We start from the raw sequence: 23,707 nt of genomic DNA on the forward strand, positions 1-23,707 counted from the left end.
TGATTTGCAGAATATCAGCTTACAGCCTGAAAATTATTCTGTAAAATATGCAGTATATTCATGTTGACACCTATTCAAATAGCATGACATGTCACTGATTTTTTTTTTTTTTTGGACATAGACACTTCTATTAGCCTAATTATCCTTTTATTTATACTTTATTTTTTATTTATATTCTCATATAATTCCAGTAAGTCAAAATCTCACTTCACATGTTTGTTACCACTTGCTTTACTTAAAAGTAAGGTTTAGTCAAAAAAGGAGAAATTAAAAAAACTTGTTTCTTAGTCTTAGAGCAGTTTATGACTCTTAGTTTTTCCCTACACAATTGTTCCTTTAGATATTTCTAAAAATATTTTAAAAAATCTTAATATGTATTTTATGACAATTTTTAAATGAGTAAGGATTCATCACAGAATATCATCTGTAATTTATTTAGAACCCAATGTGATTTTTAAGAGCATCTTTAATTTAGCAAGAAGTTATATCATTTGGTTAATGAAGAAAAATAATGCTGAATATAATCTGATTGTAATTTTATAAAAAATAGCTATTCTAATTTGTATGGTAAAATTTAGTATAATGAAAGGCAACTGCAAACTGCAATTGAATTGACTGAGTACTATAAACAACATTATTTTATTCCTCTTCAACATTATTTTTAACTTGTTGCAAAAGATATTTTGGTTTTTAGAGAATACAATGATATTATTTACATTAATTCATGTGGCTTGGTGAAAAAAAATGCTCTAACTCCTTTACTTAATGGGATTCTTCCCCTGTGGCAGTGCAAACGGCTAGAGCAGGAGCTTCATCATCTGAAAGAGCAGAACCAGACTTCAGCAAACAACATGAGACATCTGACTGCTGAAAACAATCAAGAACGTGCTCTGAAGGTAAATCTCCGTTCCTTCTTGCAGGCAAATTAAGGTTGTAAGCCCTTGGTGCCAGCTTTCTGTGCTGCATATATCAGTTGTGTACATTTCAGCAGAAGTGAGCTGTGGTGTTTGCCAACAACCCCTTCTTTAAACACAGATACAGCACCCTTCTGTTATGGTATTATTTTATTTCGTGTATGTGTACATGAAAACAACATATTTTCTGAGTTTTGAGTGCTGGTATATTAATAAATTTTGGTACATGTTCATTCTGCTTCTGATTTAATAACATATAACTACCTTTTGTAGTTAATGAAAAGTGACCACATTGAAAGAAAATCTCATGAGCTTTTTCTTTGCTTCAGTATTTATTACACTAATTTTTTTTTCATAGCTTCCAATATCAGTAACCCATAGAACTGGCACCCCTTGAAAGGTGGGTGCATGTTTGGGAACTGAAATTGTTCTAAAATGTTACTTATAAAAAATGGAAGAAAAGGAATGTGTTGAAGAACTTGAAACAAGTGGAAGGTACACTTCATGATAAGAAGGTCTATTCATTGTAATGTAGTTTCAGTAATCATGAAAAAGGGCAATATATCTATTCTACTAATTATATATTTTTCTAAGATGCTTTAGAACTTTTCATTCCCCTTTTGTCTTTGCTCCAGTTCCTAGCAAAGAGTCTTGTAACATAGTGCTGGTCCCTGCCCTCAAGGTGCTTACCAGTGTCATTAACACTTTTAATAAAAGCAAAAACATATCTACAGGACACAGAAAAGATTTGCCGTTTGTGTTACTGAGCAGAGAAAAAAGATGTACTATCAAGAGGATTGTATTGTACTTTGTTGTCTTGAATTTAGTATTTCCTTTAGGCTAGCAGTGTAGCTCACTAAGTCAGAATTTACTACCAAAATTGTGAAAGATGGTGACATTTTGATGTGGAAAATATTTTTCATCTGCCCCGAAAGTATAAGGTTTAGTTGAAGATCAATTTTCTGCAAAATGTACTGTACTTCACTTTGAAATTCCCATTTAGTGGTAGTTTTATCATCACTTTGTTATCTTTTGTTGTACTTTCTCTTCTTTACTCTCAAATTTATAAATAGGTCAGAAAAATAAATAGGAAAAATGTGTAGGTTGCTGTGACTATTTTTTCAATTACCCAAGGAATTTACTATTATACAAGTAAAATTATATAGAATAGTATTTTTTTTAATATATACTTACAAATTGTTTAGAGATAGCCCCTATTGTGTATGCTAAAGTGTTATCAACATTAGGGAGCAGGTTTTGTGTATTATTTGAGAAATGGCTATTTCCATTTAAAACAGAACTTAAAAGCTTCTAGTTTGTTAAGTATATAATAAATGCATAGTCTTTGTTTTGGCATTTGTGGTTTTGTATTTATGTTCAGTTGAATTAAATGGCAGCTTCTATTTATGGAGAGAAATAGATGCACGTATTTAAGAGTTTTTTTAATTAGAAGGCACGATATAGACCACAAGAAACCTAGAAGTTTAAAAAAACCCCAAAAACCAAGCCCCCATAAACAGAAATTTCTGTAAATCATACATTGTATAAAGTAATATTTAGATAAAGTACATTTTTTTCCTGACAGAAGTACTGTTAACATCTTTTCTACTACATCATCTTTATCTGCAAAAGTATCAGATTTTTCTGTCTTTTGATTCTCTGTAACTTCATTAACAAAATCAACTTTTTCAGTTTTATGTACAGGAGGGGTAGAATATTTTTAAAAACTCTCATCAGTTCGTTCTGTTAAAACTTCTGTGTTCATTTTAGTTTTTTTTTAAAATGTCTGACTTGTATAATAGTGATTTTGAATCATGTTTTATTTTATGCCACATTTCCTCATGAGAAACCTTAAAAATTATATTGTGGAAATTAGGTCATTCATAATACGTCAACTTTATTCTGATTCATTTTAAAAATATTATTCTTACCTTATAGGGACTTTGTATTTATTTGCTGCTTGTGGTTTTACTGCTGTTATTCTTGCACTCTGTATTTTCATGTTGCCATATAGCTATAAATAAGTTTATTACTAGGCTTTCTAGTAAATCAACTATTTGTCTCCTTTTTGAGCTATATACTTATAATTTACAATCCATTTACATTTATTTGTTAGCTGATTTAATATTTAGCTAGTACCTAAACATGAAATTTAAAAAGAATTTTATAAAGTCACTATTGTTAAGTGCCTTTAATCTGCCTATGATATTTTTAGTGTTTTATCATAAATAGTACTGTATTTACTTCTACTAATAAAGGTAAAATTAGATAGGGTAAGAGCTGAAAAATTCACGTGTCATTTCATTTTGTTACATTGAAATCCCTTAAGGTACCAGTCCTACAGATATACTTGGGAAAAATCTAAGTTAATGGTCATGCATTACATAGAACTTTCAAAGTTATGATTATGGCAATTAGATGATTATCATACAAGGAAATGCTTTTTAATATTCAAATGCTATTTGAGTAATAATGACTTGTTTATTTTAATAACCAGGACATTTCTTCTGTAATTAATTTTTTATGACAGTATAATAAAATTGGATTTTTGGTGATTATTTTTAAGCATTTGTTCTTGAAGTAGCATGTAATTATGCTAGCTAAATTAGCTAACATGACACTTTCACACTTTCATGTTTGCAGTTTTCCCTAATAACAAGTAAAACACAGTGGTCCGCAGGCTAAAGTGCTGAATTTAAGCTGATGTTGGTCTATATCCTTTAAAAAAGGGAGCGTATATTCTCACTTAAAATAAATTTTATCCACACATATTAAGAAATTGGTTTCTTGAAGAACATAGTTTGGAATTAGTATTGCTTTTTCTCCATATCCTAGCCAATACTTGTTTTTTGTCTTTTTTGTAATGGACATTCTAACATGAATGAGGTGGTATCTCATTATGGTTTTGATTTGCATTTCCCCGATAAGTGACCTTGAGCATCTTTTCATTTGCCTGTTGGCCATCTGTGCATCTTCTTGGGAAAAACGTCCATTTGTAATACCCATTTTTTAGTTGAAATTTTTTTGAGTTGTATGTGTTTGTGTTTTTTACTGTTTAATGAATTAATTTATTTTCTTATATCATTGTGCATTTTTGTACATTAATTGTTTACTTCCTCAGGGGTGGTCCCTGTTGTTCTCCCACCACCACAGCACCCGTGAGCCTTCACCATAGTCCCTTGTGCTCTTCCTTTCCCCCTCCCCTGCTGTATGCCTCAGCTTTAAGGTCAGCTTGTAACTTTTGATTTTTCCTGACCCTTTGTTCACCTTCTTTATATTCTATATTCCACATATAAATGAAACCATCCAATAGATATTTTCCTTCTGACTTACTTCACTTAACATGATCCTTTCCAAATCCATCCATGTTGCTGCATATGGCATATATTAGGGGTATCAGCCAGATTATAAATATTTATTCCCATTCAGTAGGTTGCCTTTTTGTTTTGTTGATGGTGTCCTTTTCTGTGTAGAAACTTTAGTTTGGTGTAGTGTCATCTGTTTATTTTTGCTTTTGTTGCCCTAGCCTAGGGGGTCAAATTCAGAAAAATTGCAGTTTAATGTCAGAATTTACCATCCATATTTTCTTCTAGAACTTTTATGGTCTCAGTCTTTTTTTTTTTTAAGATTTATTTATTTATTTATACAAGCAGTGGGTACAGTCAGAAGCACGGGAGGGTGAGAGAATTCACCAGAGCCAGAGCGGGGAACAGAACAGGCAGACTGACGAAATACACTGCTGAGGGGAGCAGCAGGCGTGGCAGGAGAGGTTTGTCGCACCATGTGGGACCCTCGTTCGGTGGCCGGGGATTGAACCGGCGCTGCAGAGGCTGCAGGTAGCTTCGCAACCCAGCGCTCAACCGCTGTGCCACCAGGGGAGGCCCTGGTTTCAGTCTTATATCAGTCTTTAATCCATTTTGTGGTAATTTCTGTGTAACTGTTAGACAGTGTTCCAGTTCATTCTTTTGTATGTGGCTGACAGGCTTTTCTAGTACCATTAATTGAAAAAGCTGCCTCTTCCACATTATATTTTCTTACCTCCTTTATCATAGATTCATTGACAGTGTATGTGTAGGTTTATTTATGGGTTCTGTAGTCTATACTATTGATCTGTATGTCTATTTTTATGCCAATACACTTTTCATTGCTACAGATATATAATACAGTTTTAAGTCATGGAATGTTATGCCTCCAGATTTATTCTTCCTTAAGATTCTTTTAATTATTCAAGATTTTTAGTGGTTCCATAAAATTGAGGATTGTTAATTCTATTTCTGTGAAAAATGCCTTTGGAATTTTGATAGGAATTGTATTGAATCTGTAGACTGCCTTGGATAACATGAAATTTTTTATTATGCTAAGTTTTCCAATCCAAGAACTTGAAAGATCTTTCTATTTCTTTGTCTATTTTGGTTTCTTTCATCAGTCTTGTAGTTTTCTTTATACAGATCTCTTACTTCCTTAGTTAAATATAGTAGTAGATGTATTATTCTTTTTTAAAAATTTCACTTCATTTTATTTTAATTTTTATTGAAGTATTGTTGCATTATAACATGACATAAGTTTCAGATGAGCGTCTTTGGAATCAACATGTATATAAACTACACAAGTTCAACAAGTTCAAGTCAATTTTATGGATTGACTTGGATATATTATTAATTAAAAAAATTGTTTTCTTAATTTATCTTTCTGATAGTTCATTGTTAGGGTATGGACACACAACTGATTTTTATGTATTGCAACTTTAGTGAAATTATTTCTTTTTTTTTTTAATTTATTTACACATACAAGAGCTGGGGTGTAGGCCAGAGGTATGGAAAGAAGGTGACAGGATTCACCAGAGACAGTGGGGCGCAGCGCAGGCAGATTGACTGGAATATATGCTGAGAGGAGTGGCAGGCAAGACAGGAGAGGTCTGCTGCACCATGTGGGTCAGCTTCTTGACTAGGGATTGAACTCAAGCTGCAGTGGCTGCTGATTGCTTCATAGTGCTGAGAATTAACCCCTTGTGCCTCCAGGAAGGCACTAGTGAAATTATTTCTAACAGAGTTGGTTTTTTTTTTTTGGTGGAAGTTTAGAGATTTTTCTAAATATAATATCATGTTGTCTACAAATAGAGTTTCACTTCTTCCTTTCCAATTTGGATGTCTTTTTTTATCTTTTTCTTGCCTAATTGCTGTAACTAGGACTTCTAGTAATTGGTTGAATATAAGTGGACAATTCTTGTCTTGTTCCTGTATATTAGAGGAAAGGCATTTAGCTTTTCACCATTGACTATGTAATGTTATCTGGAGCTTGTCACATCTTGACTATTTTGTGCTGCGGTACCTTCCCTCCACAACTATGTTGAGAGATTTTATCATAAATAGGTGTTGAATTTTTTTCAAGTGTTTTTTATGCATCTACTGGGATGATCATTCAATTTTTATTTTTCATTTTGCTGATGTACCTGATTGATCTATGACTTTTGAACCATCTTTACATCCCTGGAATAAATCTACTTTATCATGAGGTATGATCCTTTTAACGTATTGTTGAATTTGATTTGTTAATATTTTGTTGAAAATTTTTACATCTTTGTTCATCAAGGATGTTCTGTAATTTTCTTATTTTTGCAGTGTCCTTGTCTAGTTTTGTTATCAGAGTTGAAACTTAGTGTTTATATTCTGTACATTTTGATAAATGTGTCATGTATCCACCATTGTGGTATCATACAGAAGAGGGTCACTTAAAAAATCCTCTGTACTTCATCTATTTATTTCTCTCCCCACCAAAAAACTTTCAACCATAAATCTTTTTTACCATCGCCATAAGTTTTGTCTTTTCCAGAATGTCATATATTTGGAATCATATAGCATACACTTTTTCAAATGGGCTTTTTAACTTAATAATATGCCTTTATACTTCCTCTATATCTTTTGATGACTTTATAGCTCACTTCTCTATTTTCAGTGTTGAATAATATCCTTTTGCTGGATGTTTCACAGTTTATTTACCATTAACCTACTGAAAGATACCTTGTTTGCTTCTAGATTTTAGCTATTATAAAGTTGCTATAAGCATCCACATGCATATTTTGTGTAGACTTAACTTCTTGAATTCATTTGGATAAATACAGAGAACTAGATCAGACAGTAAGAGAATATTTAACTTTATAAGGAACTGTCAAACTGTCTTCCAAAGTGACTGTACAATTTTTTACAACACCCAGTAATAAATGAGGGTTTCTGTTGCTCCGTATCATCCTTGCCAACTTTTGGCGTTTCTTTTATTGTAGGTTTTTCTCATAATTTTATCTCTTCCTTCAATATTCCATATCATTGATGTCCTAATGATGGATTTGTCTGTCTTTTCACTTGGCTTTTTTAATGTCTCCAAGTTTGAAACCAAATCCCTCATTTGTCTTCCCAAGCTTTCTCTTCTTCCTGGGAAGAGGTCAGGACCTGACCTTTTTACCATTTATTCTCACTCAGATTTTTCTGTCTTTACCCTTATTATAGAAATTAGAAAAGGTATACATGTTCTTAGTTTTTCTTTTTTGCCATTGAAATATGAAAGAAATTCTATGGCATGGATGGGAGAAAGAGGAGTGTGTCTGGAAATATTTTTGTTATGCTGATAAAGGACAATGCAGGAGGCACCATTCTTTGCCTTCTTGTTACCTTGGATACTTAACTTATTGCCTCTAACAGTAGCAGCCATTTTACAGTCATGAAGTAAACAATAAGGGGACTGTCCTTTATATCATTGAGGCCTGTAAGTGAGCCACTTTGAGAATATTAAACACGTAGACTGACTGATCATGAGGTATGATCAGACTACTGTAGACTGACTACATTATTTTTGATAACAGAAATAGTGCCCTATATATTTAGTTTTTCAAAATTGTTCTTATTGATCTCTTTGTTGTTTAGCCCCAGTTATGTTTATAGAGGTAAAGCTGGTTTCCATCATTGTACTTATTGATTGTTCACCTGTCATCATACTCAAATCAAGAACTTACTAAGCATAAGTGGTCGTAATTTTTTTTTTTATGTTGCCTTCTCTTGAATTTTCACACATTGTTGAACTCACACAATCAGTAAGGTCTTTTTTTTTTTTTTTAAAGATTTATTTATATAAGAACTGGGGTATAGTCAGAGGCGTGGGAGGGTGAGAGAAGTCACCAGAGACAGAGCCGGGACAGCGGGGACAGAGCAGAACAGGCAGATGGACAAAGGACACTGCTGAGGGGAGCAGTGGGCGAGGCAGGAGAGGTCTGCTTCGCCATGTGGGTTGCTCCCTGCCCAGCCAGCCATTGAACCTGCACTGCAGAGGCTTCGGACAGCTTCACAGCATGGTGCTCAACCCACTGTGCCACCGGGGAGGCCCCAAGGTCTTTTTTTTTAACCAAAAATCTATCTATTTATCTATTTAGTCTGTTTGTCTATTTAGTCTATTAATCTATTTGTCTATTTAGTCTGTCCTAGTTGAAGTCTGCATTTATTATCTACTAAGTTCAAGACATGGAATTATTTGATTATTATATGAATTATTTCTATAATCATTCACTGTGCCCAACTAAAGCTTTCTAGAATGATTTCCGTTTATGCTAAAGTTTCTTGGTTCATGAATTATACAATGCAGTATTAAGAATTCTAGTTTTTACTACTGGCTTAAAAATATTGAACACAGAAATTTTTTGTTTGTTCATATTCTGTTACTGTTTAGATTCACTGCAGGATAAGTTACTCTTTTAAGAGTAAATAGGGCGTTCTCTATTCAGTGCACTACATACTAAATATTATAATTTCTATAAGAAAGCTATATATTGAGATGAGTTACTAGTTATTCTTATTTATTAGCCATATTAATTTACTGTTTTTAACATGCCTAAATGATAATACCCTTCTACTGGCTGTGGAGTTCCTACTTTTCTAATCCATAACTCTGGTAATAGATTTTTAATTTAAAAATCCTAGACTTCCCATTTACTATTTGAAGAGCATTTGGAAAGTCAGTTTACTTCTTTTGAGTATTGACTCCCACATTTGTAAGTAGTGAGAGCAGAATACTGTTGTAGTTGTTAAAAATATAGACAGATTTGTAAAATATGATACATTATCCCTTTGTTTTATATGTTGTGGTAATAGAATGAACATAGATATCAGACACTGTGTCCTTGCTTTGCCATGAATGGACATTCATAAATGATCTTTGTCAAATTATTTTGTATTTTCAAAGTGAGGGAGTATAATACCATTTAAACTGGAAAGTATGATTTTATGAATTTGCAGTATTATATCATAGTTTTAATCATTTACTAAATTATATATACTTATGATCAGAATGAAGGTCCACTTAGATTCTGAATTAAAGAATAAGAAGTCAATTTCAAGCTTGTATGACTATAGGTAGGCTGACTACATATCTTTAAACCAAGACATTTTTGAGAGTAAAATGAATATGCTTACTATTTACAGCAGGATATCATGGCTGTGGCTACAAAGGGGGAACAGTGGATCGTTGTGTTGATGGAACAGTTTTGTATCATGATTCTGGTAATGATTACATCAGTCTACATATGGTGTAATTGCATAGAACAACATATGTGCACATACATGTAACCTAGTTTGTATAATCTTTGTGGATTTTGCCTCAATGTCAGTTTTGTGGTTTAGGTATTGTGCTGTGATTATGTGGGACATTAACCACTGGGGAAGTTAGACAGAGGGTGTTTGGAATATCATTAGCCTGTATGTTTTTTTTTTTTATTTTTTGTGAAATTATAGTTATTTCAAAATAAAAAGTTATTTTATAGGGTGAGTCACTAACGCTAGTCCACACTTAATGGAGAAATTGTGCAAGGTGTGAATACCAGGAGGGAGAGATTATTAGGGCCCGAGTTAAAAGCTACTTATCATAGTTTGGATGTGTATAAGCTCCTCAGCTGCCAAAAACCAAACTCATAATGTTACTCCTAAACCGGTTCGTTTTATAAACTCTATCTGAAAAGAAAATCTGTGACCTTACCAGAGGTTTAGGTCAGAATCCTTGGCATTAATCTTGACTCCTCTCTTTCTCTCATACTCCATATCCTGTTTGTAAACATTCTCATGGCTTTACTTTTAGTGCATATCAGAATGCAGCCACTTCTAACCATTTCCATTGCTATACTCTCATGCAGGCCTTCATCATCTCTTGTTCTGTTATTGCAAAAGCCTCCTAATGGTCCTTATTTCTATCCTTGCTGCCGTCTATGCTCACCATTGCCTCCAGATATCCTTTTAAAATTAGGATTAAAGTCAGATCACATTACTCTTCTGCCAAGAGCTTTCCACTGGTCTGCCATTTCACTCAGAGAATAAGCCAATAACACCTCTTGATCTGGCCCTCAATTTCCTCCTTCACATCATGCTTCACTTCAGTCACACTTCTCTCCTGCTGTTCCTCAAACACACCAGGCATAATTGTTTCTCAGCCTTTGTATTTCCTCTCCCTGCTTCCAAGTTATACTCTTGGCTCAAATATTCACACCACCCACTTTTTTCCTTAAATATATACATTTAGTTTTATTTCATTGTCTTTAAAGCTTTATTTTATAAAACATATTTTAAGAGTTCTGAAGTACAGGAATTCAAACAGTAGAAATACCCATAGCTTTGTAAGTTCAAGTTTTATAGATAAAAGCAAATAATTGATTTTTTTCAATATGGAATCTATGCAAATGAAATAAATGGAAAAGGAACTAATAGGAGAAATATTGTCTTACTTATGGACTATCATAAGTTACTTTCAGGATCAAACAAAGATTCTGAATATTCAGACTCCTTTTGCTATGTTTTATATTTAAATATCTCCCACCTAAGTTCAGAGTTAAGCTACTGGACCAAAAGGTTTGATTTGGGAAGGCCTTAGCTTTACAGAAAAGGTGTTTACATTCATAATTACCACTTTCAATGCTGACATAATCTCCCCCATTTGAACAGTGTGCAATAAATTCATTATGTCAAACGTAAAGACAGTCTAACATACACCCAAAAATGGAACAAGTATGCAAAGTTCAGGAAAGCATCATTTAACTTTTCCGCTATTTAAAAATTAACCAGTAAAATAGAGCATACCAACTGTTATTGACTTGATTTCAAGAAAACCCCATATGTGAGAATTATAAAAACATTATTGTCCTATCTTCAATCATTCAGGCATTGACAGGAATTTTATAGGCCACCATGCTTTGTGGATTGTAGTAGTAAATGAATGAATATGGGCTCCCTCAGAATCGGTAATGAACTGTGGTCTGGACTCTTGCCATTTTTTCAGATACATTTTTCAGGTATATTTCAGTGAATTGACTAAATATGAAACATACAGTAGTGAGAGAAATGTCACTGTAACTGTGATCTGGTCTGACCCCTAAACCGACCTCATCTTGGATAGCTTTCTGAGCCTTTTGTCTGGATGCCCCCATCATCTTTTTCAGTGTTGTCACACTCACTGTGGAAGGACCTCACCAATTTCAATATCTGAGAGTAATCAAATACGTCTAGTTTTTTAGCTGGACAATTGTATAATGAATCTTTAGTTGACCCAAATTATTTAGCTATTTTATGAGCTCTGAATCAGTCATTGCATGCAAGGTGAGTCCATGTCTCTGCACTCACCTAAAGGTTTCAGATGGCTTTACATCATGCTCATATAAAATTCTGTTAATGCCAAAGGAGAACTTTGCCCCAGTTTTCTGCTTCTATGCAGTGTGATGCCTTGCTCCCTGGAGAGCTGTAGTGCCATGGTCAGGCCCACAGACAAGCCCCAGTGCTTCTACCAGACAGGCAGCAGCAGCAGGAACTCCCCCACACGACTTCCCCACCACTAGGTTCAAATGTCATGATGCAGCATCCACAGGACCTACTTGCTTATCTCTTTCCACTTTATTCAGCTGCCTTCTCAGTGAGGCCTTCCCTGAGCAGCACATTATAACCCCACCCATATCCTTACAAGCATTTTCTCTTCTTCCTTGCTGCTGGTCCAAAGTACCCATCATCTAAGAAAGAATATATTGATATTTACCTTACTTATTATATTCATTGTCTGTTTTCCTGATAGCAATGACTACTCCATGAGATCAGAGATTTTAGTTTACTCTGTCTACTTCTGTATCTACTGGTGATATTTAAAGTATTTGGCAGCTAGTGAGCCAAAAATAGTGACCAGTCATGACAGATGCCAGTGGTTATCAATTTGTACAGCTGCACTTACCTGGCAGTGGAAAGCCAGCTCTGACTGTATTTCCCACCAATATACATGATAGCCATGAATAAATATCTTTTGATTGAATTAATGCTTTTCATAAGTGTTCTCCAGTACACTTTTTCTATATCACATTACATAATTTTCTTAATTCTTCCTTTAGTGTTGAATGCTTGCAGGTTTATACTCTTGTGAACCCTGCTGTGAAAATATTTTTGTGTGCAATTATTTAACAATATTTAGCAAATTTTTAAATTTTGATTTTTCTATTTTTAACTTTTAATAAAGCACATAGTTTTAGAAGCCAAATGATTCTACAAGGGTGGTAATAAAAAGACAACTGGCTTCCTCCTCTTAGCTCTCCTTGTTTCTGTATCACAGAAGAAATTACTTTCAACCCTTCTAGCCATTTATCCTATGTCTGTACTATATCAAGTTTATTCAAAATGAAAAATATATAGTTTTTATTTTCATTTTTCTTACTCATTGGCTTCCTAACGAGTGTTGTGAAGATGAGGATTTTAGCTTTCTCAATTTTTTATAGAGCAGTGTTTGCTATTTACATTATTTAAATTTCTTTTATTTATCTTTTACATCATTTGTTTATTCCCGATAAAATTCCCACCGCCAGTTCACCCGTGAACCATCACCCCACTCCATTGTATGTACAGCTAATCATATAGCAGGATTTATATTTTATCTCATAACCCAGTTAATAGACAATACAGTATAAAATTGATGCAAAATGTAAGGAAATAATACATCGTCTAATGACATATTTGTGCTTAGACATTTTAAATTCTATTCTATTTGACTTTTTAAAATTAATGCTGGTGTGACTCTCTAATTGTAATGAATAACAATTCTCAAAACATGGGTTTTTGTGTTTCTTAATGTCTTGTGAACAGAAGCACTAAAAACTTTTGGTCTGGACTATATTAAAGGATATTTATTTAGCAGACATCTTTGAAGGATAGAGATAGTGTCTCCCTCTAAGCAGAAGACAGATTGGCTTACTGTCCAATATAATAAAATCAATGCCTCTCTCTGGAACAAAGGTCAGACATGTTTGCCTGTAGTATATTGTAAGAGATTTGGCTACATTGAAGTTCTTCAGCTGGGATGCATACCCACTGTGTGTGCCACCTGTTCCTCTATGCATTGCCTGCATAGGGAGTTGGATGTAAAGGCAACCAATGCAAACATGAAGTTTGTGCTGTTTGTGCTGTTTCTGAGTAAAAAAAGCCTTTTGTGACCTAGAATTCTTGTGTCTTCTGCTGGCATATATGGGAGGCTAATTTGTGGGCTTGCAAGTAGGATAAAAATCTCATACCCTTCACACTTCTTGAAAAACTACATTTCCTTCTTTTTCAACATTTTGTCTTCTTAGAATTATTGTCTTGATTTTTGTTTATATACTGTGTATCTGTGTATCTATTACTAATACAGTCACCTATTTTCTACCAGATATCTAAATCTCTTGATAATACATGCAATTATATCATTTGACTTAAAAGTATTGCCCATATTTTTGGAGGATCTAAACTAATTGCTCTGTTGGACATTTTGTGTGCTGGAACCTACCTGCTGAGTCATTCTATGAGTTCCTTTAGTTTCATGTTAGGTCACCTGTTGCTGGATTCCATTTTTCTTCTGCTTTACTTACATTTTGATGGAATGCATTCTCTAATAGTTTCCTTAGAAAGGATACATGTCGAATTTTTCAAGACTGTATTTCAGATAGATTTCCAGAAGTAGAATACTTGAATAACAGTAGGATCATTTAAATTAAGATACTGGGACTCAATTCTAATATTGCTGAAGTAGAATGTTTGACAAAAGGTCCCAGAAATGTTACTTTCATTTTGATTTTTTAAAAAATTTTTAAGTTGCATTTATTTCTACAAACTTATATGTTCATTTAAGTCACAAGGAACTCCCATGGCACACCTATTATAATGATCAAATTTAAAAATATGCATAATACCGAATGTTGATAGGATAAACTGAGTCTCTCATCCATTGCCAGGTAAAATGATACAGCCTTCACTGGAAAACAGCTTGTCAGTTTCTTACAAAGTTAAAAATAGCCACACCCTATAACCCTGCTTTTGCACTTTTGGGTCTTTATCCCAGAGAAATGAAAATTTATGCCAACACAAATTAAGTACATGAGTAATCATAGCTTTATTTGTAATTGTGCAAAAATAGAAAGAAGCCAGATACCTTTCAGTGGGTCAATGGATAATCGTCTCCTTTTGTACTTTACAGTTTCATTCATATATTGTAACACTAGCTATATAATTAAAGTGTATAGGTCAGTGTTTTTTAATATGTTCAGAGTTGTTCAACCACCACTACAGTCTAATTTTAGAACATTTTCAGCACCTACTTGTAGATTTGCCTTTTCTGGATAATTCATAGAAATGAATTATAATCATACAATATATGGTCCTTTTGGACTGCCCTCTTTCCCTAACCATAATAATTTCCTTTCAAGTTAAAAAAAATTTTATGGTCTATTTTTTTTTTAATTGAGGTAGCATTTGAAACACTAGAGATGGTTTAGAGGCATAGGATCACCCTTTTCAGGTCTGTATTGCCCACCACACCTACCACCAAGACCCATAGTTGTACACCATCATCCATTGTAACATAATAATTTCAAGGTTCAATCATGTCATAGCATTTTTCAGTATTTCATTCCTTTTATTTTATACATAAAAATATGTTCATTTTTATACATATTATATACAGCTATACTTCATTCTGTTTATCAGTTCATTAGCTTAGGGGCATTTGGGTTTCTGCTTTTGTGCTATGATGAATAATGCTGCTATAAACATTCATGTACATTTTTTGTTGCACATGAACGTATGTTTGCATTTCTCTTAGATACCTGAGAATGGAATAGCTGGAGCGTATATGGTATGTTTAGTATTTTGAAAAATTGTCAAAATGTTCTCAACTAGAACATTTTACATTCTCACCAGTTATTGTAAGAGTTCCAATTTTTCCACATCATTGCTAACACTGTCTTTTTATGGTCATCTTGAAGGATGTGAAGTGATGTCTCATTGTGGTTTTGATATGCATTTCCCTAGTGACTGATCGTGTAGACCCTCTATTCTCATGCTTATCAGTCATTTGTTTATTTCTTTCTGAGTATTATCTATTCAGATCTTTCCCCCATTTTTTAATTGGGTTATTTGTTTTTTTGTTGTTGAGTTTGATGTTTCCTTTATATATTCTGGAGACAAGTCCCTTTTCAGTTACATGGTTTGCAAATAATTTCCCTTTCCATGGGTTTCCTTTTCACTTTTTTGATGATGCTTTTTAACAACCAAAGGCTTTTCTTTCTTTTTTTTTTTTTTTAGCACAAACACATTTATTTACCAACTATTTGAAATAATTGCATGTAAAATATTTGTGATAAAGACAAGTGAATACAGTAATGGGGAAAAAAAAAACAATGCAGGGATTTTCTCATTGTTCTGAGCTTGTTCAACCTCAAAGCTATTCCTGTCCAAAGTGATGGAATTTTTATTTTCCTTTTTCATAGTTCTGAGTACTGATGACATTATTCATGACAAAATCCATCACTAATTTCCCTTCTTAAAGTTTACTTGTTAGTGTGCTTTCCTTTGCACCCCTTTCTGATGTAGAACCAATCTGCCATTTGTGAAGTTGTACCATCAGCTGTAGTTTCTTCAAACTTCTCTCTTGGATTACATGAACATTGTATTGCTTTTAAAATACGTTCAGTTTTTATGGTGAAGTTTTTTGCCTTCAAAAGTGATAGCACAGGGCCTCCCCTGGTGGCGCAGCAGTTGAGCGCTGGGCTGCGAAGCTGCCTGCAGCTTCTGCAGCTCTAGTTCCATCCCCGGCTACCCGCGCGGGTCCCACATGGCGCGCAGACCTCTCCTGCCGCCCGCTGCTCCCCTCAGCAGTGTCCGCCGTCTTTCTGCCTGTTCTTCTCCCTGCTCTGGCTCTGGTGAATGCTCTCACCCTCCCGTGCTTCTGACTGTACCCAGTGCTTGTATAAATAAATAAATAAATCTTAAAAAAAAAAAGTGATAGCACAATCTGGTTTGGCCATTGCATGCATTTCTCACAGACCAATTCCCATTCCTATTTTCTTCACATATTCTTCAAAGTCATTGCTGCTTCCCAAGCATCATAGTCCGATCAGATGCTAAATGGTGGGCTTAATGATCATGGGAGGGTGTGTGAAGAGAGCAGAGCAGTGTCCCACATGGTAGAGTCCCCCATTGTAGAGGGATGTGCCAAAGGCTTCCATTTTAAATCCAGTTTATCTCGCTTCTTTTGTTACTTATGCTTTTGACTCAGACATTAAGAAGGCTTTACCTAACTCAAGGTCACGAAGATCTATTTCTTTGTTTTCTTCTAGGAGTTTTATAGTTTCAGCTCTCACATTTAGATCTATGACTAATTTTGAATTAATTTTAAAGGACTGTATAAGTAAGGGATCCAATATTTTCTTTTTAATCATTCTTTCCTGGGAGCTACCTATTTTATTTTCTTTTAATGATGTTTTTTGTTTTATTTGTACTTTCAACTCGTTAAATGTTTCTATTTCTATTAATCTTTCACTCTATTTTCTCTTCTAATTCTAATTTTTACAAGTTAATTAGTTCCCCTCAGTTTTTATAAATAATAAAAATGAATACTTAAACTTTATTTTGACTATAATTCCAATTGAGTTTCATACTTTTGAAGGTAATGAAATTTTTTTCTTTCTAGTTTCTGTTTCGATTTTTTTCTTTAATCACGGTAATTTATAGAGTATAGTTTAAATTACTATATTTTAAAATATATTGATACATTCTTACAAAGTAAATAATTTAATTAACAAAATAAATTACAGTCTGTACACAGAGCTTGAGGTTAAATACATATTCATTCGAATTCAATTCTACCATTATTCAAGTATCCAATATTTAAACCTCCACAATAATTGTATTTTTATAATTTTATTTATAGGAATTTCTTGCTTTATGCATTTATCTTGGAAAGCCAAGAACAAATCACCAGCAGGCTGTCTTTCAGTGAAGGCCCTCCTCCTGGTTCACAGCCAGTGACTTCTCACTGTATTCTCACATGATGGAAGAGCATAGGGAGATCTTTGAGGTCTCTTATATAAGAAACAAGACCCATTGTGAAGCATCCTCCTCATGATCTAAGCATCCTCCAAAGACCCTGTCTCCTATTCTGTGGGGTTTAGAAATCCAACATGAAATTTAGAGTGACACCGATTTTCAGACCATAGCAACTCCTTTTTTTAAAGAACCTCAGCTAGATCAAGTTCAGTTTTTTTTTTTATACCAAATGGAGAATTGCTGTGACAACATACACAACTATGCTTAAGGGTCACTCTGTGGACTATAGCACTACGTACAGGCAAATCATTAAGATCTGTGTAAGTTCATCAAGTCCATCAAGACAATAAAAAGTGGTGAGCTTCAGATGAAACTATACCTTCTACATGGAAGGAATACTAAAATACTGTGGAAGACTTCACAAATGTAATACTTATGAATACTTGCATTTAATTACACTTTACATTGTTTACTAATGTTTTTCTAATTTTCATGGTATTATTTTAGGAATTTGAAATTTTGATAAAATAATACTAGAAAGAGGGGGCTCCCTGGTTGCACAGAGGTTAAAACAAAGCGCTATCAAGCTTTCAGCAGCCACTGCAACTTGAGTTCAGTCCCCAGCCAAGGAGCTAACCCACATGGTGCAGCAGACCTCTCCTGACTCACCCGCTACTCCCCTCAGCAGTGTATTTCAGTAGATCCACCTATTCTACTCCCCACTCTGGTGAATCCTCTCACCTCCCGCCGTTCTGGCCTACAGCCCAGATCTTGTATGCGTAAATAAATAAATCTTAATAATAATAATATAAAGTTATTCCAGTTCAATATCCTGTTATTTAAGCCCCAATTTATTGTGTTGAAAACATTCATTTATTTGACGATTCCAATATGTACCAATGTTAAGTAAGACCTGTTAACCTATATGCTTGCTAGGGTTATGCATCCATACTGCATTAAACATTTTGTAATATGCCAAAAGTTAAAACGAATACATGATGAAGACTCAAACTTTCAGTAGGAGACCAGGGCAAGTCATGTTTATATGGAATGGTTTTAGGTAGATCCTGGAATCTTTTCCAGTCTTTCTATTTGGATTTTGGTCTTTGGACCAGATAGTTCCTCTGACTAAACGACCCTACTTCTATTACCTTACTTCCTTTGCCCAGCTAATATCTACTCATCCTGTCTTCAGTTTAGCCATAGAGCCTTACCTTAGTCTTCCAGCTGGAGAATGATTTGGGTGGTAGGATGAAATTGTTTCAATAACACATGAGCCCTCATCTGAAGAGAAATGGAATATGTGAGAAACTCTCGGTATTCCCACAACTTTCTCGCAGACCTTTCCTATTTCTGCCCACATCAGCAATAACTCCAGTCTTAGTTTCCCCTTTGCCTTCTGCTCTCACCTCATTATAACTTTCCCTTTTTTCTCTCACATACTGATTTTGGCAGTTCAGTGGCCAAGAAGACTTAGAAGAGCACATGACCATGATACATTGTTGGAAACAATATCCTTGTACCTTTAAAAACAATAAAGGTCAGATTGAATGGTAATAAATATAGTTAAAGTTCTTCACAGAGGCATGTATCAGAATCATCAGAACAATGTTTTCAAAATCATAAATCTGGGCCTGACCCAAAACATACTGAATTGAAATGTCCTTCTCTGAGATTGAAAACTTGCTGGCATAGACTTTGTGTTTATGTTAGGCAGTAAAATAGGGACAAAATATTTCCTAAACTTCTTAGGACCACAGATTTATTTTTTTCAATAATACTTCTGCTTTCCACCAATTGTGTTTTTAAATTTTACATCTCCTTATTTTCTATATGATTTCAGTATTGAGCTAATATCAGCATTTTGGTGTCATCTGTTTTTATGTCTTTTAAAAATGATTTCTTGTTGTTTTGGAGGTAGGCTGGCTGAACTACATAAGGAATTTTGGTCAAATGAAATTTTTCTCTTTCATTTTTAATGTTTTCTGTAACTAAATTATGTTCTACACTGATTTGCTATAAATGACATTAAATACTCTCGTGAATTGTAGTAATGCTATACAAAGTGTAATACAAAATCAAGACTGTTATTTAAAATACTAAGAAGATCAATTTGGTGGATTTTTTTAAGTCACACATTCTTTCTAAACTGAAAGTCTTTATTAAAAAAACAAACTTTAAATTGTCAAATACCATGAACTTACTTTGGCTGGTTACAAAGAAAAACAACTTCTGATTTGAGACATCATGAAAATTTTTTTTTCCATAATGAAATCTCTTTTTTTCATTAAGGATTACGTAACATTGCCAATGAAAGTAACTGTTTTAACAATGTAGTTTTCTGTTCCAAGCAAGTCATTATTCTAGTAGCATTTTTGACATGAGTGTTTTTCAGGCACAGTTTTTAGTAATTCATCTATAGAACTTTCACATGTATACTTATTGTGGGGAAAAAAAAAACCCTGACATTCATAAATTGACATAGCTGTTGACATGCCCTCTATTTTGACTTTATTGTGTTGTTCAGTGTTGGTTAGTTTTTCTGTTATGTTGATGCATTAAAACAGATATTAAATTTTATCATTAATTCAGCGCCTGGTCTCTCATCAAATCCCCTTAATTACAAATTGACTCCAAGGATTAGACAGCATGGATTTTAATTTTAACTGAAACAAAAAAAGGCATCTTGAAAAATCACTCTTGTCTAGTGACTCATAGACACATTTTTAAAGATCCCATTATTTATTGCTTAGTATTTAAATTTCAGTATGAAAAGCACATCATTAACATTCATATTCTCTTCTATTCAGATTAAATATATATCTTAGAATATATTTGACAATTTGAAAATCTGGTATTTTCAGATGAACAGCAGACTAAGGAGTTGTGATAACTTGTAACCCTTTCTTTAGAAAATGTTAGCTTTGAATCTTGCACAACCAATTATATCTGGAAGACATTTATATTATCTTGTATTTCTACTTTCTTAATAATTTCACAAAACCATACAGTGTGGTTGTATATATTCTAGGGAAGTGTTTCAAATATAATCCAGTATCCTGTTTCCAGTATTAGTTGTATTTATGTCTATTTAAATGTTTACTCCCTTTGACACTTAGTATTTGAAGTCCAGAATCACTGAGGTGCATTTTCTTCCCAAGATGTAGGAGCATCTCTGCGCTTCTTCCTAAAAGTGATCATTTTTATTAATAATTTGAATTTTATTACACAAGTTATTCATTTTAAGTACTAAAAGTTTCACTATAGCTTTTAACTAGAAATAGTAAGATTAAGATATATACACAGTAATCAAAACCACATTCATTTTCTATATTTTTGCTCCTTTATCTGGATCATCAGTTTTTGACTCTGAGATGCCTCTATAGAAGTTCCCATATTATTCTGAATAGTTTCCAAAATCTAAGTTGTGTTAGTTATTTATGTTGATCTTTATCTTGATCCTTAGGTTTTCAGGTAATTGTCTTACTTTAGAAAGACCAAGAAGAAATTATTAAGTCCCAAGTGTTTTAAGGTATACACCAATTGTTTTCAGTGACCTTTGTTGTGTTAATTATCTTCACCTTTTGAGAGTTTACTAGAAGCAAGTGTTCTTTTCAATTGGGCAAATGTTGTATATCTTCAAATTTTGTGAATTTGATTTTTAAATGACATTGCCTTATGAGCTTTTGTTGCTGTTGCTCTTGCTTTAACCCTGATTTTTATATGCTGACAGATATTTAGCGTCCAAATGAGCTCAGCTCCTCATGGCAGAGGAAAAAATAAATTGCCTAGAAGCAGATTGTTTACGTAATATTAGATGGTAATATAAACCAACAAAAGCAAGGAAATGAACTTCTAAAGCTGACACACTGCCCTTTCCTTGCTCCTTTGTGCCTGTAGGTATCATGTATGTGTTGTAATACCAAAGTGCAGTGGACTCGGTTAAGAACTGTCAAACTTAATTCTAAATTTCTTTACTTTGTTGGTTTATGTCACAACTTAACATTATGATTTTGTCTCTTAATTCTATATAATGTCCTTCACATGTGAGATGAAGCAATGCTTGGGTGAATCTAAACAAGATGACAAAAGTTTATTTGCTTTTCTCTCATTTACAGTTGATTGCTTCTGATTACCTAAATATCATGAAGCTCTGATACTAATTCTTTACATTATGAAAAGAAGTAGGATAGGAGAAAATTACATAATAGCTGAGGAAATTTTGAGAAAAGGTAGATACTGATATAAAAGTGTTATTCAGACTTAAGTTTTATTTCTGTTGATTAGCTTTTATCATTTTCTTACTATTTTGAAAAACAGTTTCTCTTTATAAAAAACCTGATGAGAAAGTGTTGGTATTTTGTATTTGTAGGGTAAGGAAAAAATGTCAGGCTTTTCTGCCCTCCCGCCATCAGGATAGATGATGGATCCTTGCGGTCCTGAATGCATGCCTTATGGCGGGTACCGGGAGTAGGGTGTGGGCATAGGTAGATGGGATTCACCTGGGCTAAGACTGGGCTTTTAGGGGCGGCGTCACAGGGATGCCAGCAGCAGCAGAAGCCCAGGGAGAGAGAGAGAAGGTTGGAGAGCCCAGAGTGAAGACTTGCTGGGGGCTGGGGGCTGGGAGGCTAGCAGGCCTCCTGGGAGGCCAGAGTGAAGACTTGCTGGGGGCTGGGAGGCTAGCAGGCCTCCTGGGAGGCCAGAGTGAAGACTTGCTGGGGGCTGGGAGGCTGGGAGGCTAGCAGGCCTCCAGCACCACTGCCTGCCGTATGCCTGATGAACCCCAATTAAAAGACCTGCAAAAACCACTGAGGACTCTGACTCCTCCTTTCCCGGGTCTGCTGGATCAGAAAACCTGCTCAGTGGCCATTCCTGCTCCAACAGTATTTGAATAATCAAATATGTATGCACAAAACTGTTCTTGTATGAATTACACAAAGAAATTATTTGTGGAACTCTGAGTAGAACTGAACCTCCCAAAATGACTTCCAATATTAATTTAGGAAGTGATAGATACTTGGCCATTTTTTTGGCACACCTGTTTCTTTTTTTAAAAGATTTATTTATTTATGCATATAAGAGCTAGGGTACCAGCCAGAGGTGTGAGGGTGAGAGGATTCACCAGAGACAGACTGGGGAACAGAACAGGCAGATTGACCAAAGTACACTGCTGAGGGGGGCAGCGGGCTAGCCAGGAGAGGTCTGCTGCGCCATGTGGGTTGCTCCCTGGCTGACTGGGGATCAAATTCATGCTGCAGAGTCTGCAGACAGCTTCATAGGTTGCATCTTAACCCTTTGTGCCACCAGGGAAGTCCACACACCTGTTTCTTGATGCTTATGATAAAGTATAAATAATTTACTCTCTTTGGTTTTTATGCTCACTAGTTGAGTAGTAACTCACCTATTGTAAATGTTACCCCTGCTTTGGGTGGATTTTGCAGTGACAGGGATGAAGTGATAATTCAGTATTAGAAAATTCATTTGATTTATGAATATGAGCTTCATATATCTTTTAGAATGTGGAAGTTATTTTGCTTTCTGTTTTTCTTTATAAATGATTATTATGTCTATTAGGACACAATTTTATGTCCACTAGGACACAATTTCCTAAATGATAAATACATATTTTGAAGCTTTAGGGTTTTCCAAGTCTAAATCGCTCTTTGCTTAATAACTAGAGGTATTTGACTACTTACAAATATTCTTACTTATTTCTGACTTGTGTGCTGAACCTTACAGGAACAGATCAGGTACTTTCCGTAAAATCTATAAACTATTAAGTGTGGTCAAAAAGATTTTTTTCTTGTAAACAAAATAAATGTATAAAATAAGAGTAGAGCGGGGCTTAAGGCCGGGGTTAGCAGTAATACTTTAAGAAATTTTACTTTTTGTTTTATGCAATTAATATTTAATTGCTACATTTAAAAGCAGTGAAAAAAATGATCTATTTGCTAGAGATTTGCGAAACAATACTTTAAGCTCTTACTTGTTTTGAGGTGTTGAAAGGTGAAACATTTGACATTTTCTTTTTGGGCATTGCTTTAAAAAAACAGAGGGCGGGAAAGAGGCGTTGCCACATCAGAGTTAAGGGTGTTTGTGGTTGTCCGTGACAGCAGCTCTCCTTTTAAAACACCTGTGTTTACTTTCCAGCTTTTCAGAATCTGCCTGGAAGTGGCCTAAGAATGGCACTGGCCTTCATGATGGCTAGGTTTCTTACAAGTACAGAAAAAACTCTAAACTTTACATTTGAATTTTTTGTTGTTGTTGCAAGTATTTACTTTTCTTATGTCACACATTTTATCTTTACATGTGCTTGTATGCATAAGATAATGCATGACTTAAATAATGTATAGATTATATCATAGCCATTTGTTTTTATAATGTTTGGTTTCCCATCAATTACTAGAAAAAAAGCTTGTGAAAAACTGTTGAGTTTTATTGTGT

General features: G+C 34.2%; 1 protein-coding gene and 1 pseudogene across 9 annotated transcripts in view; one reads left to right on the forward strand and one right to left on the reverse strand.

Annotated features, from left to right (window-relative positions):
• MIPOL1 (mirror-image polydactyly 1) overlaps positions 1-23,707 on the forward strand; it is a 285,448-nt gene that overhangs the window by 138,403 nt on the left and 123,338 nt on the right. For all 9 annotated transcript variants that reach the window (XM_054689935.1, XM_054689928.1, XM_054689917.1 and 6 more), the window contains one exon: positions 789-896. In XM_054689935.1, the coding sequence (XP_054545910.1) occupies positions 789-896 (108 nt within the window). The remainder of the gene's footprint in view (positions 1-788; positions 897-23,707) is intronic.
• Positions 11,095-11,687, reverse strand: LOC119239513 (mitotic spindle assembly checkpoint protein MAD2A-like; annotated as a pseudogene).

The sequence above is a fragment of the Talpa occidentalis genome, unplaced genomic scaffold (genome assembly GCF_014898055.3).
Source record: "Talpa occidentalis isolate TD23 unplaced genomic scaffold, MPIMG_talOcc4v2.1 talOcc4.11, whole genome shotgun sequence".
NCBI lineage: Eukaryota > Metazoa > Chordata > Mammalia > Eulipotyphla > Talpidae > Talpa > Talpa occidentalis.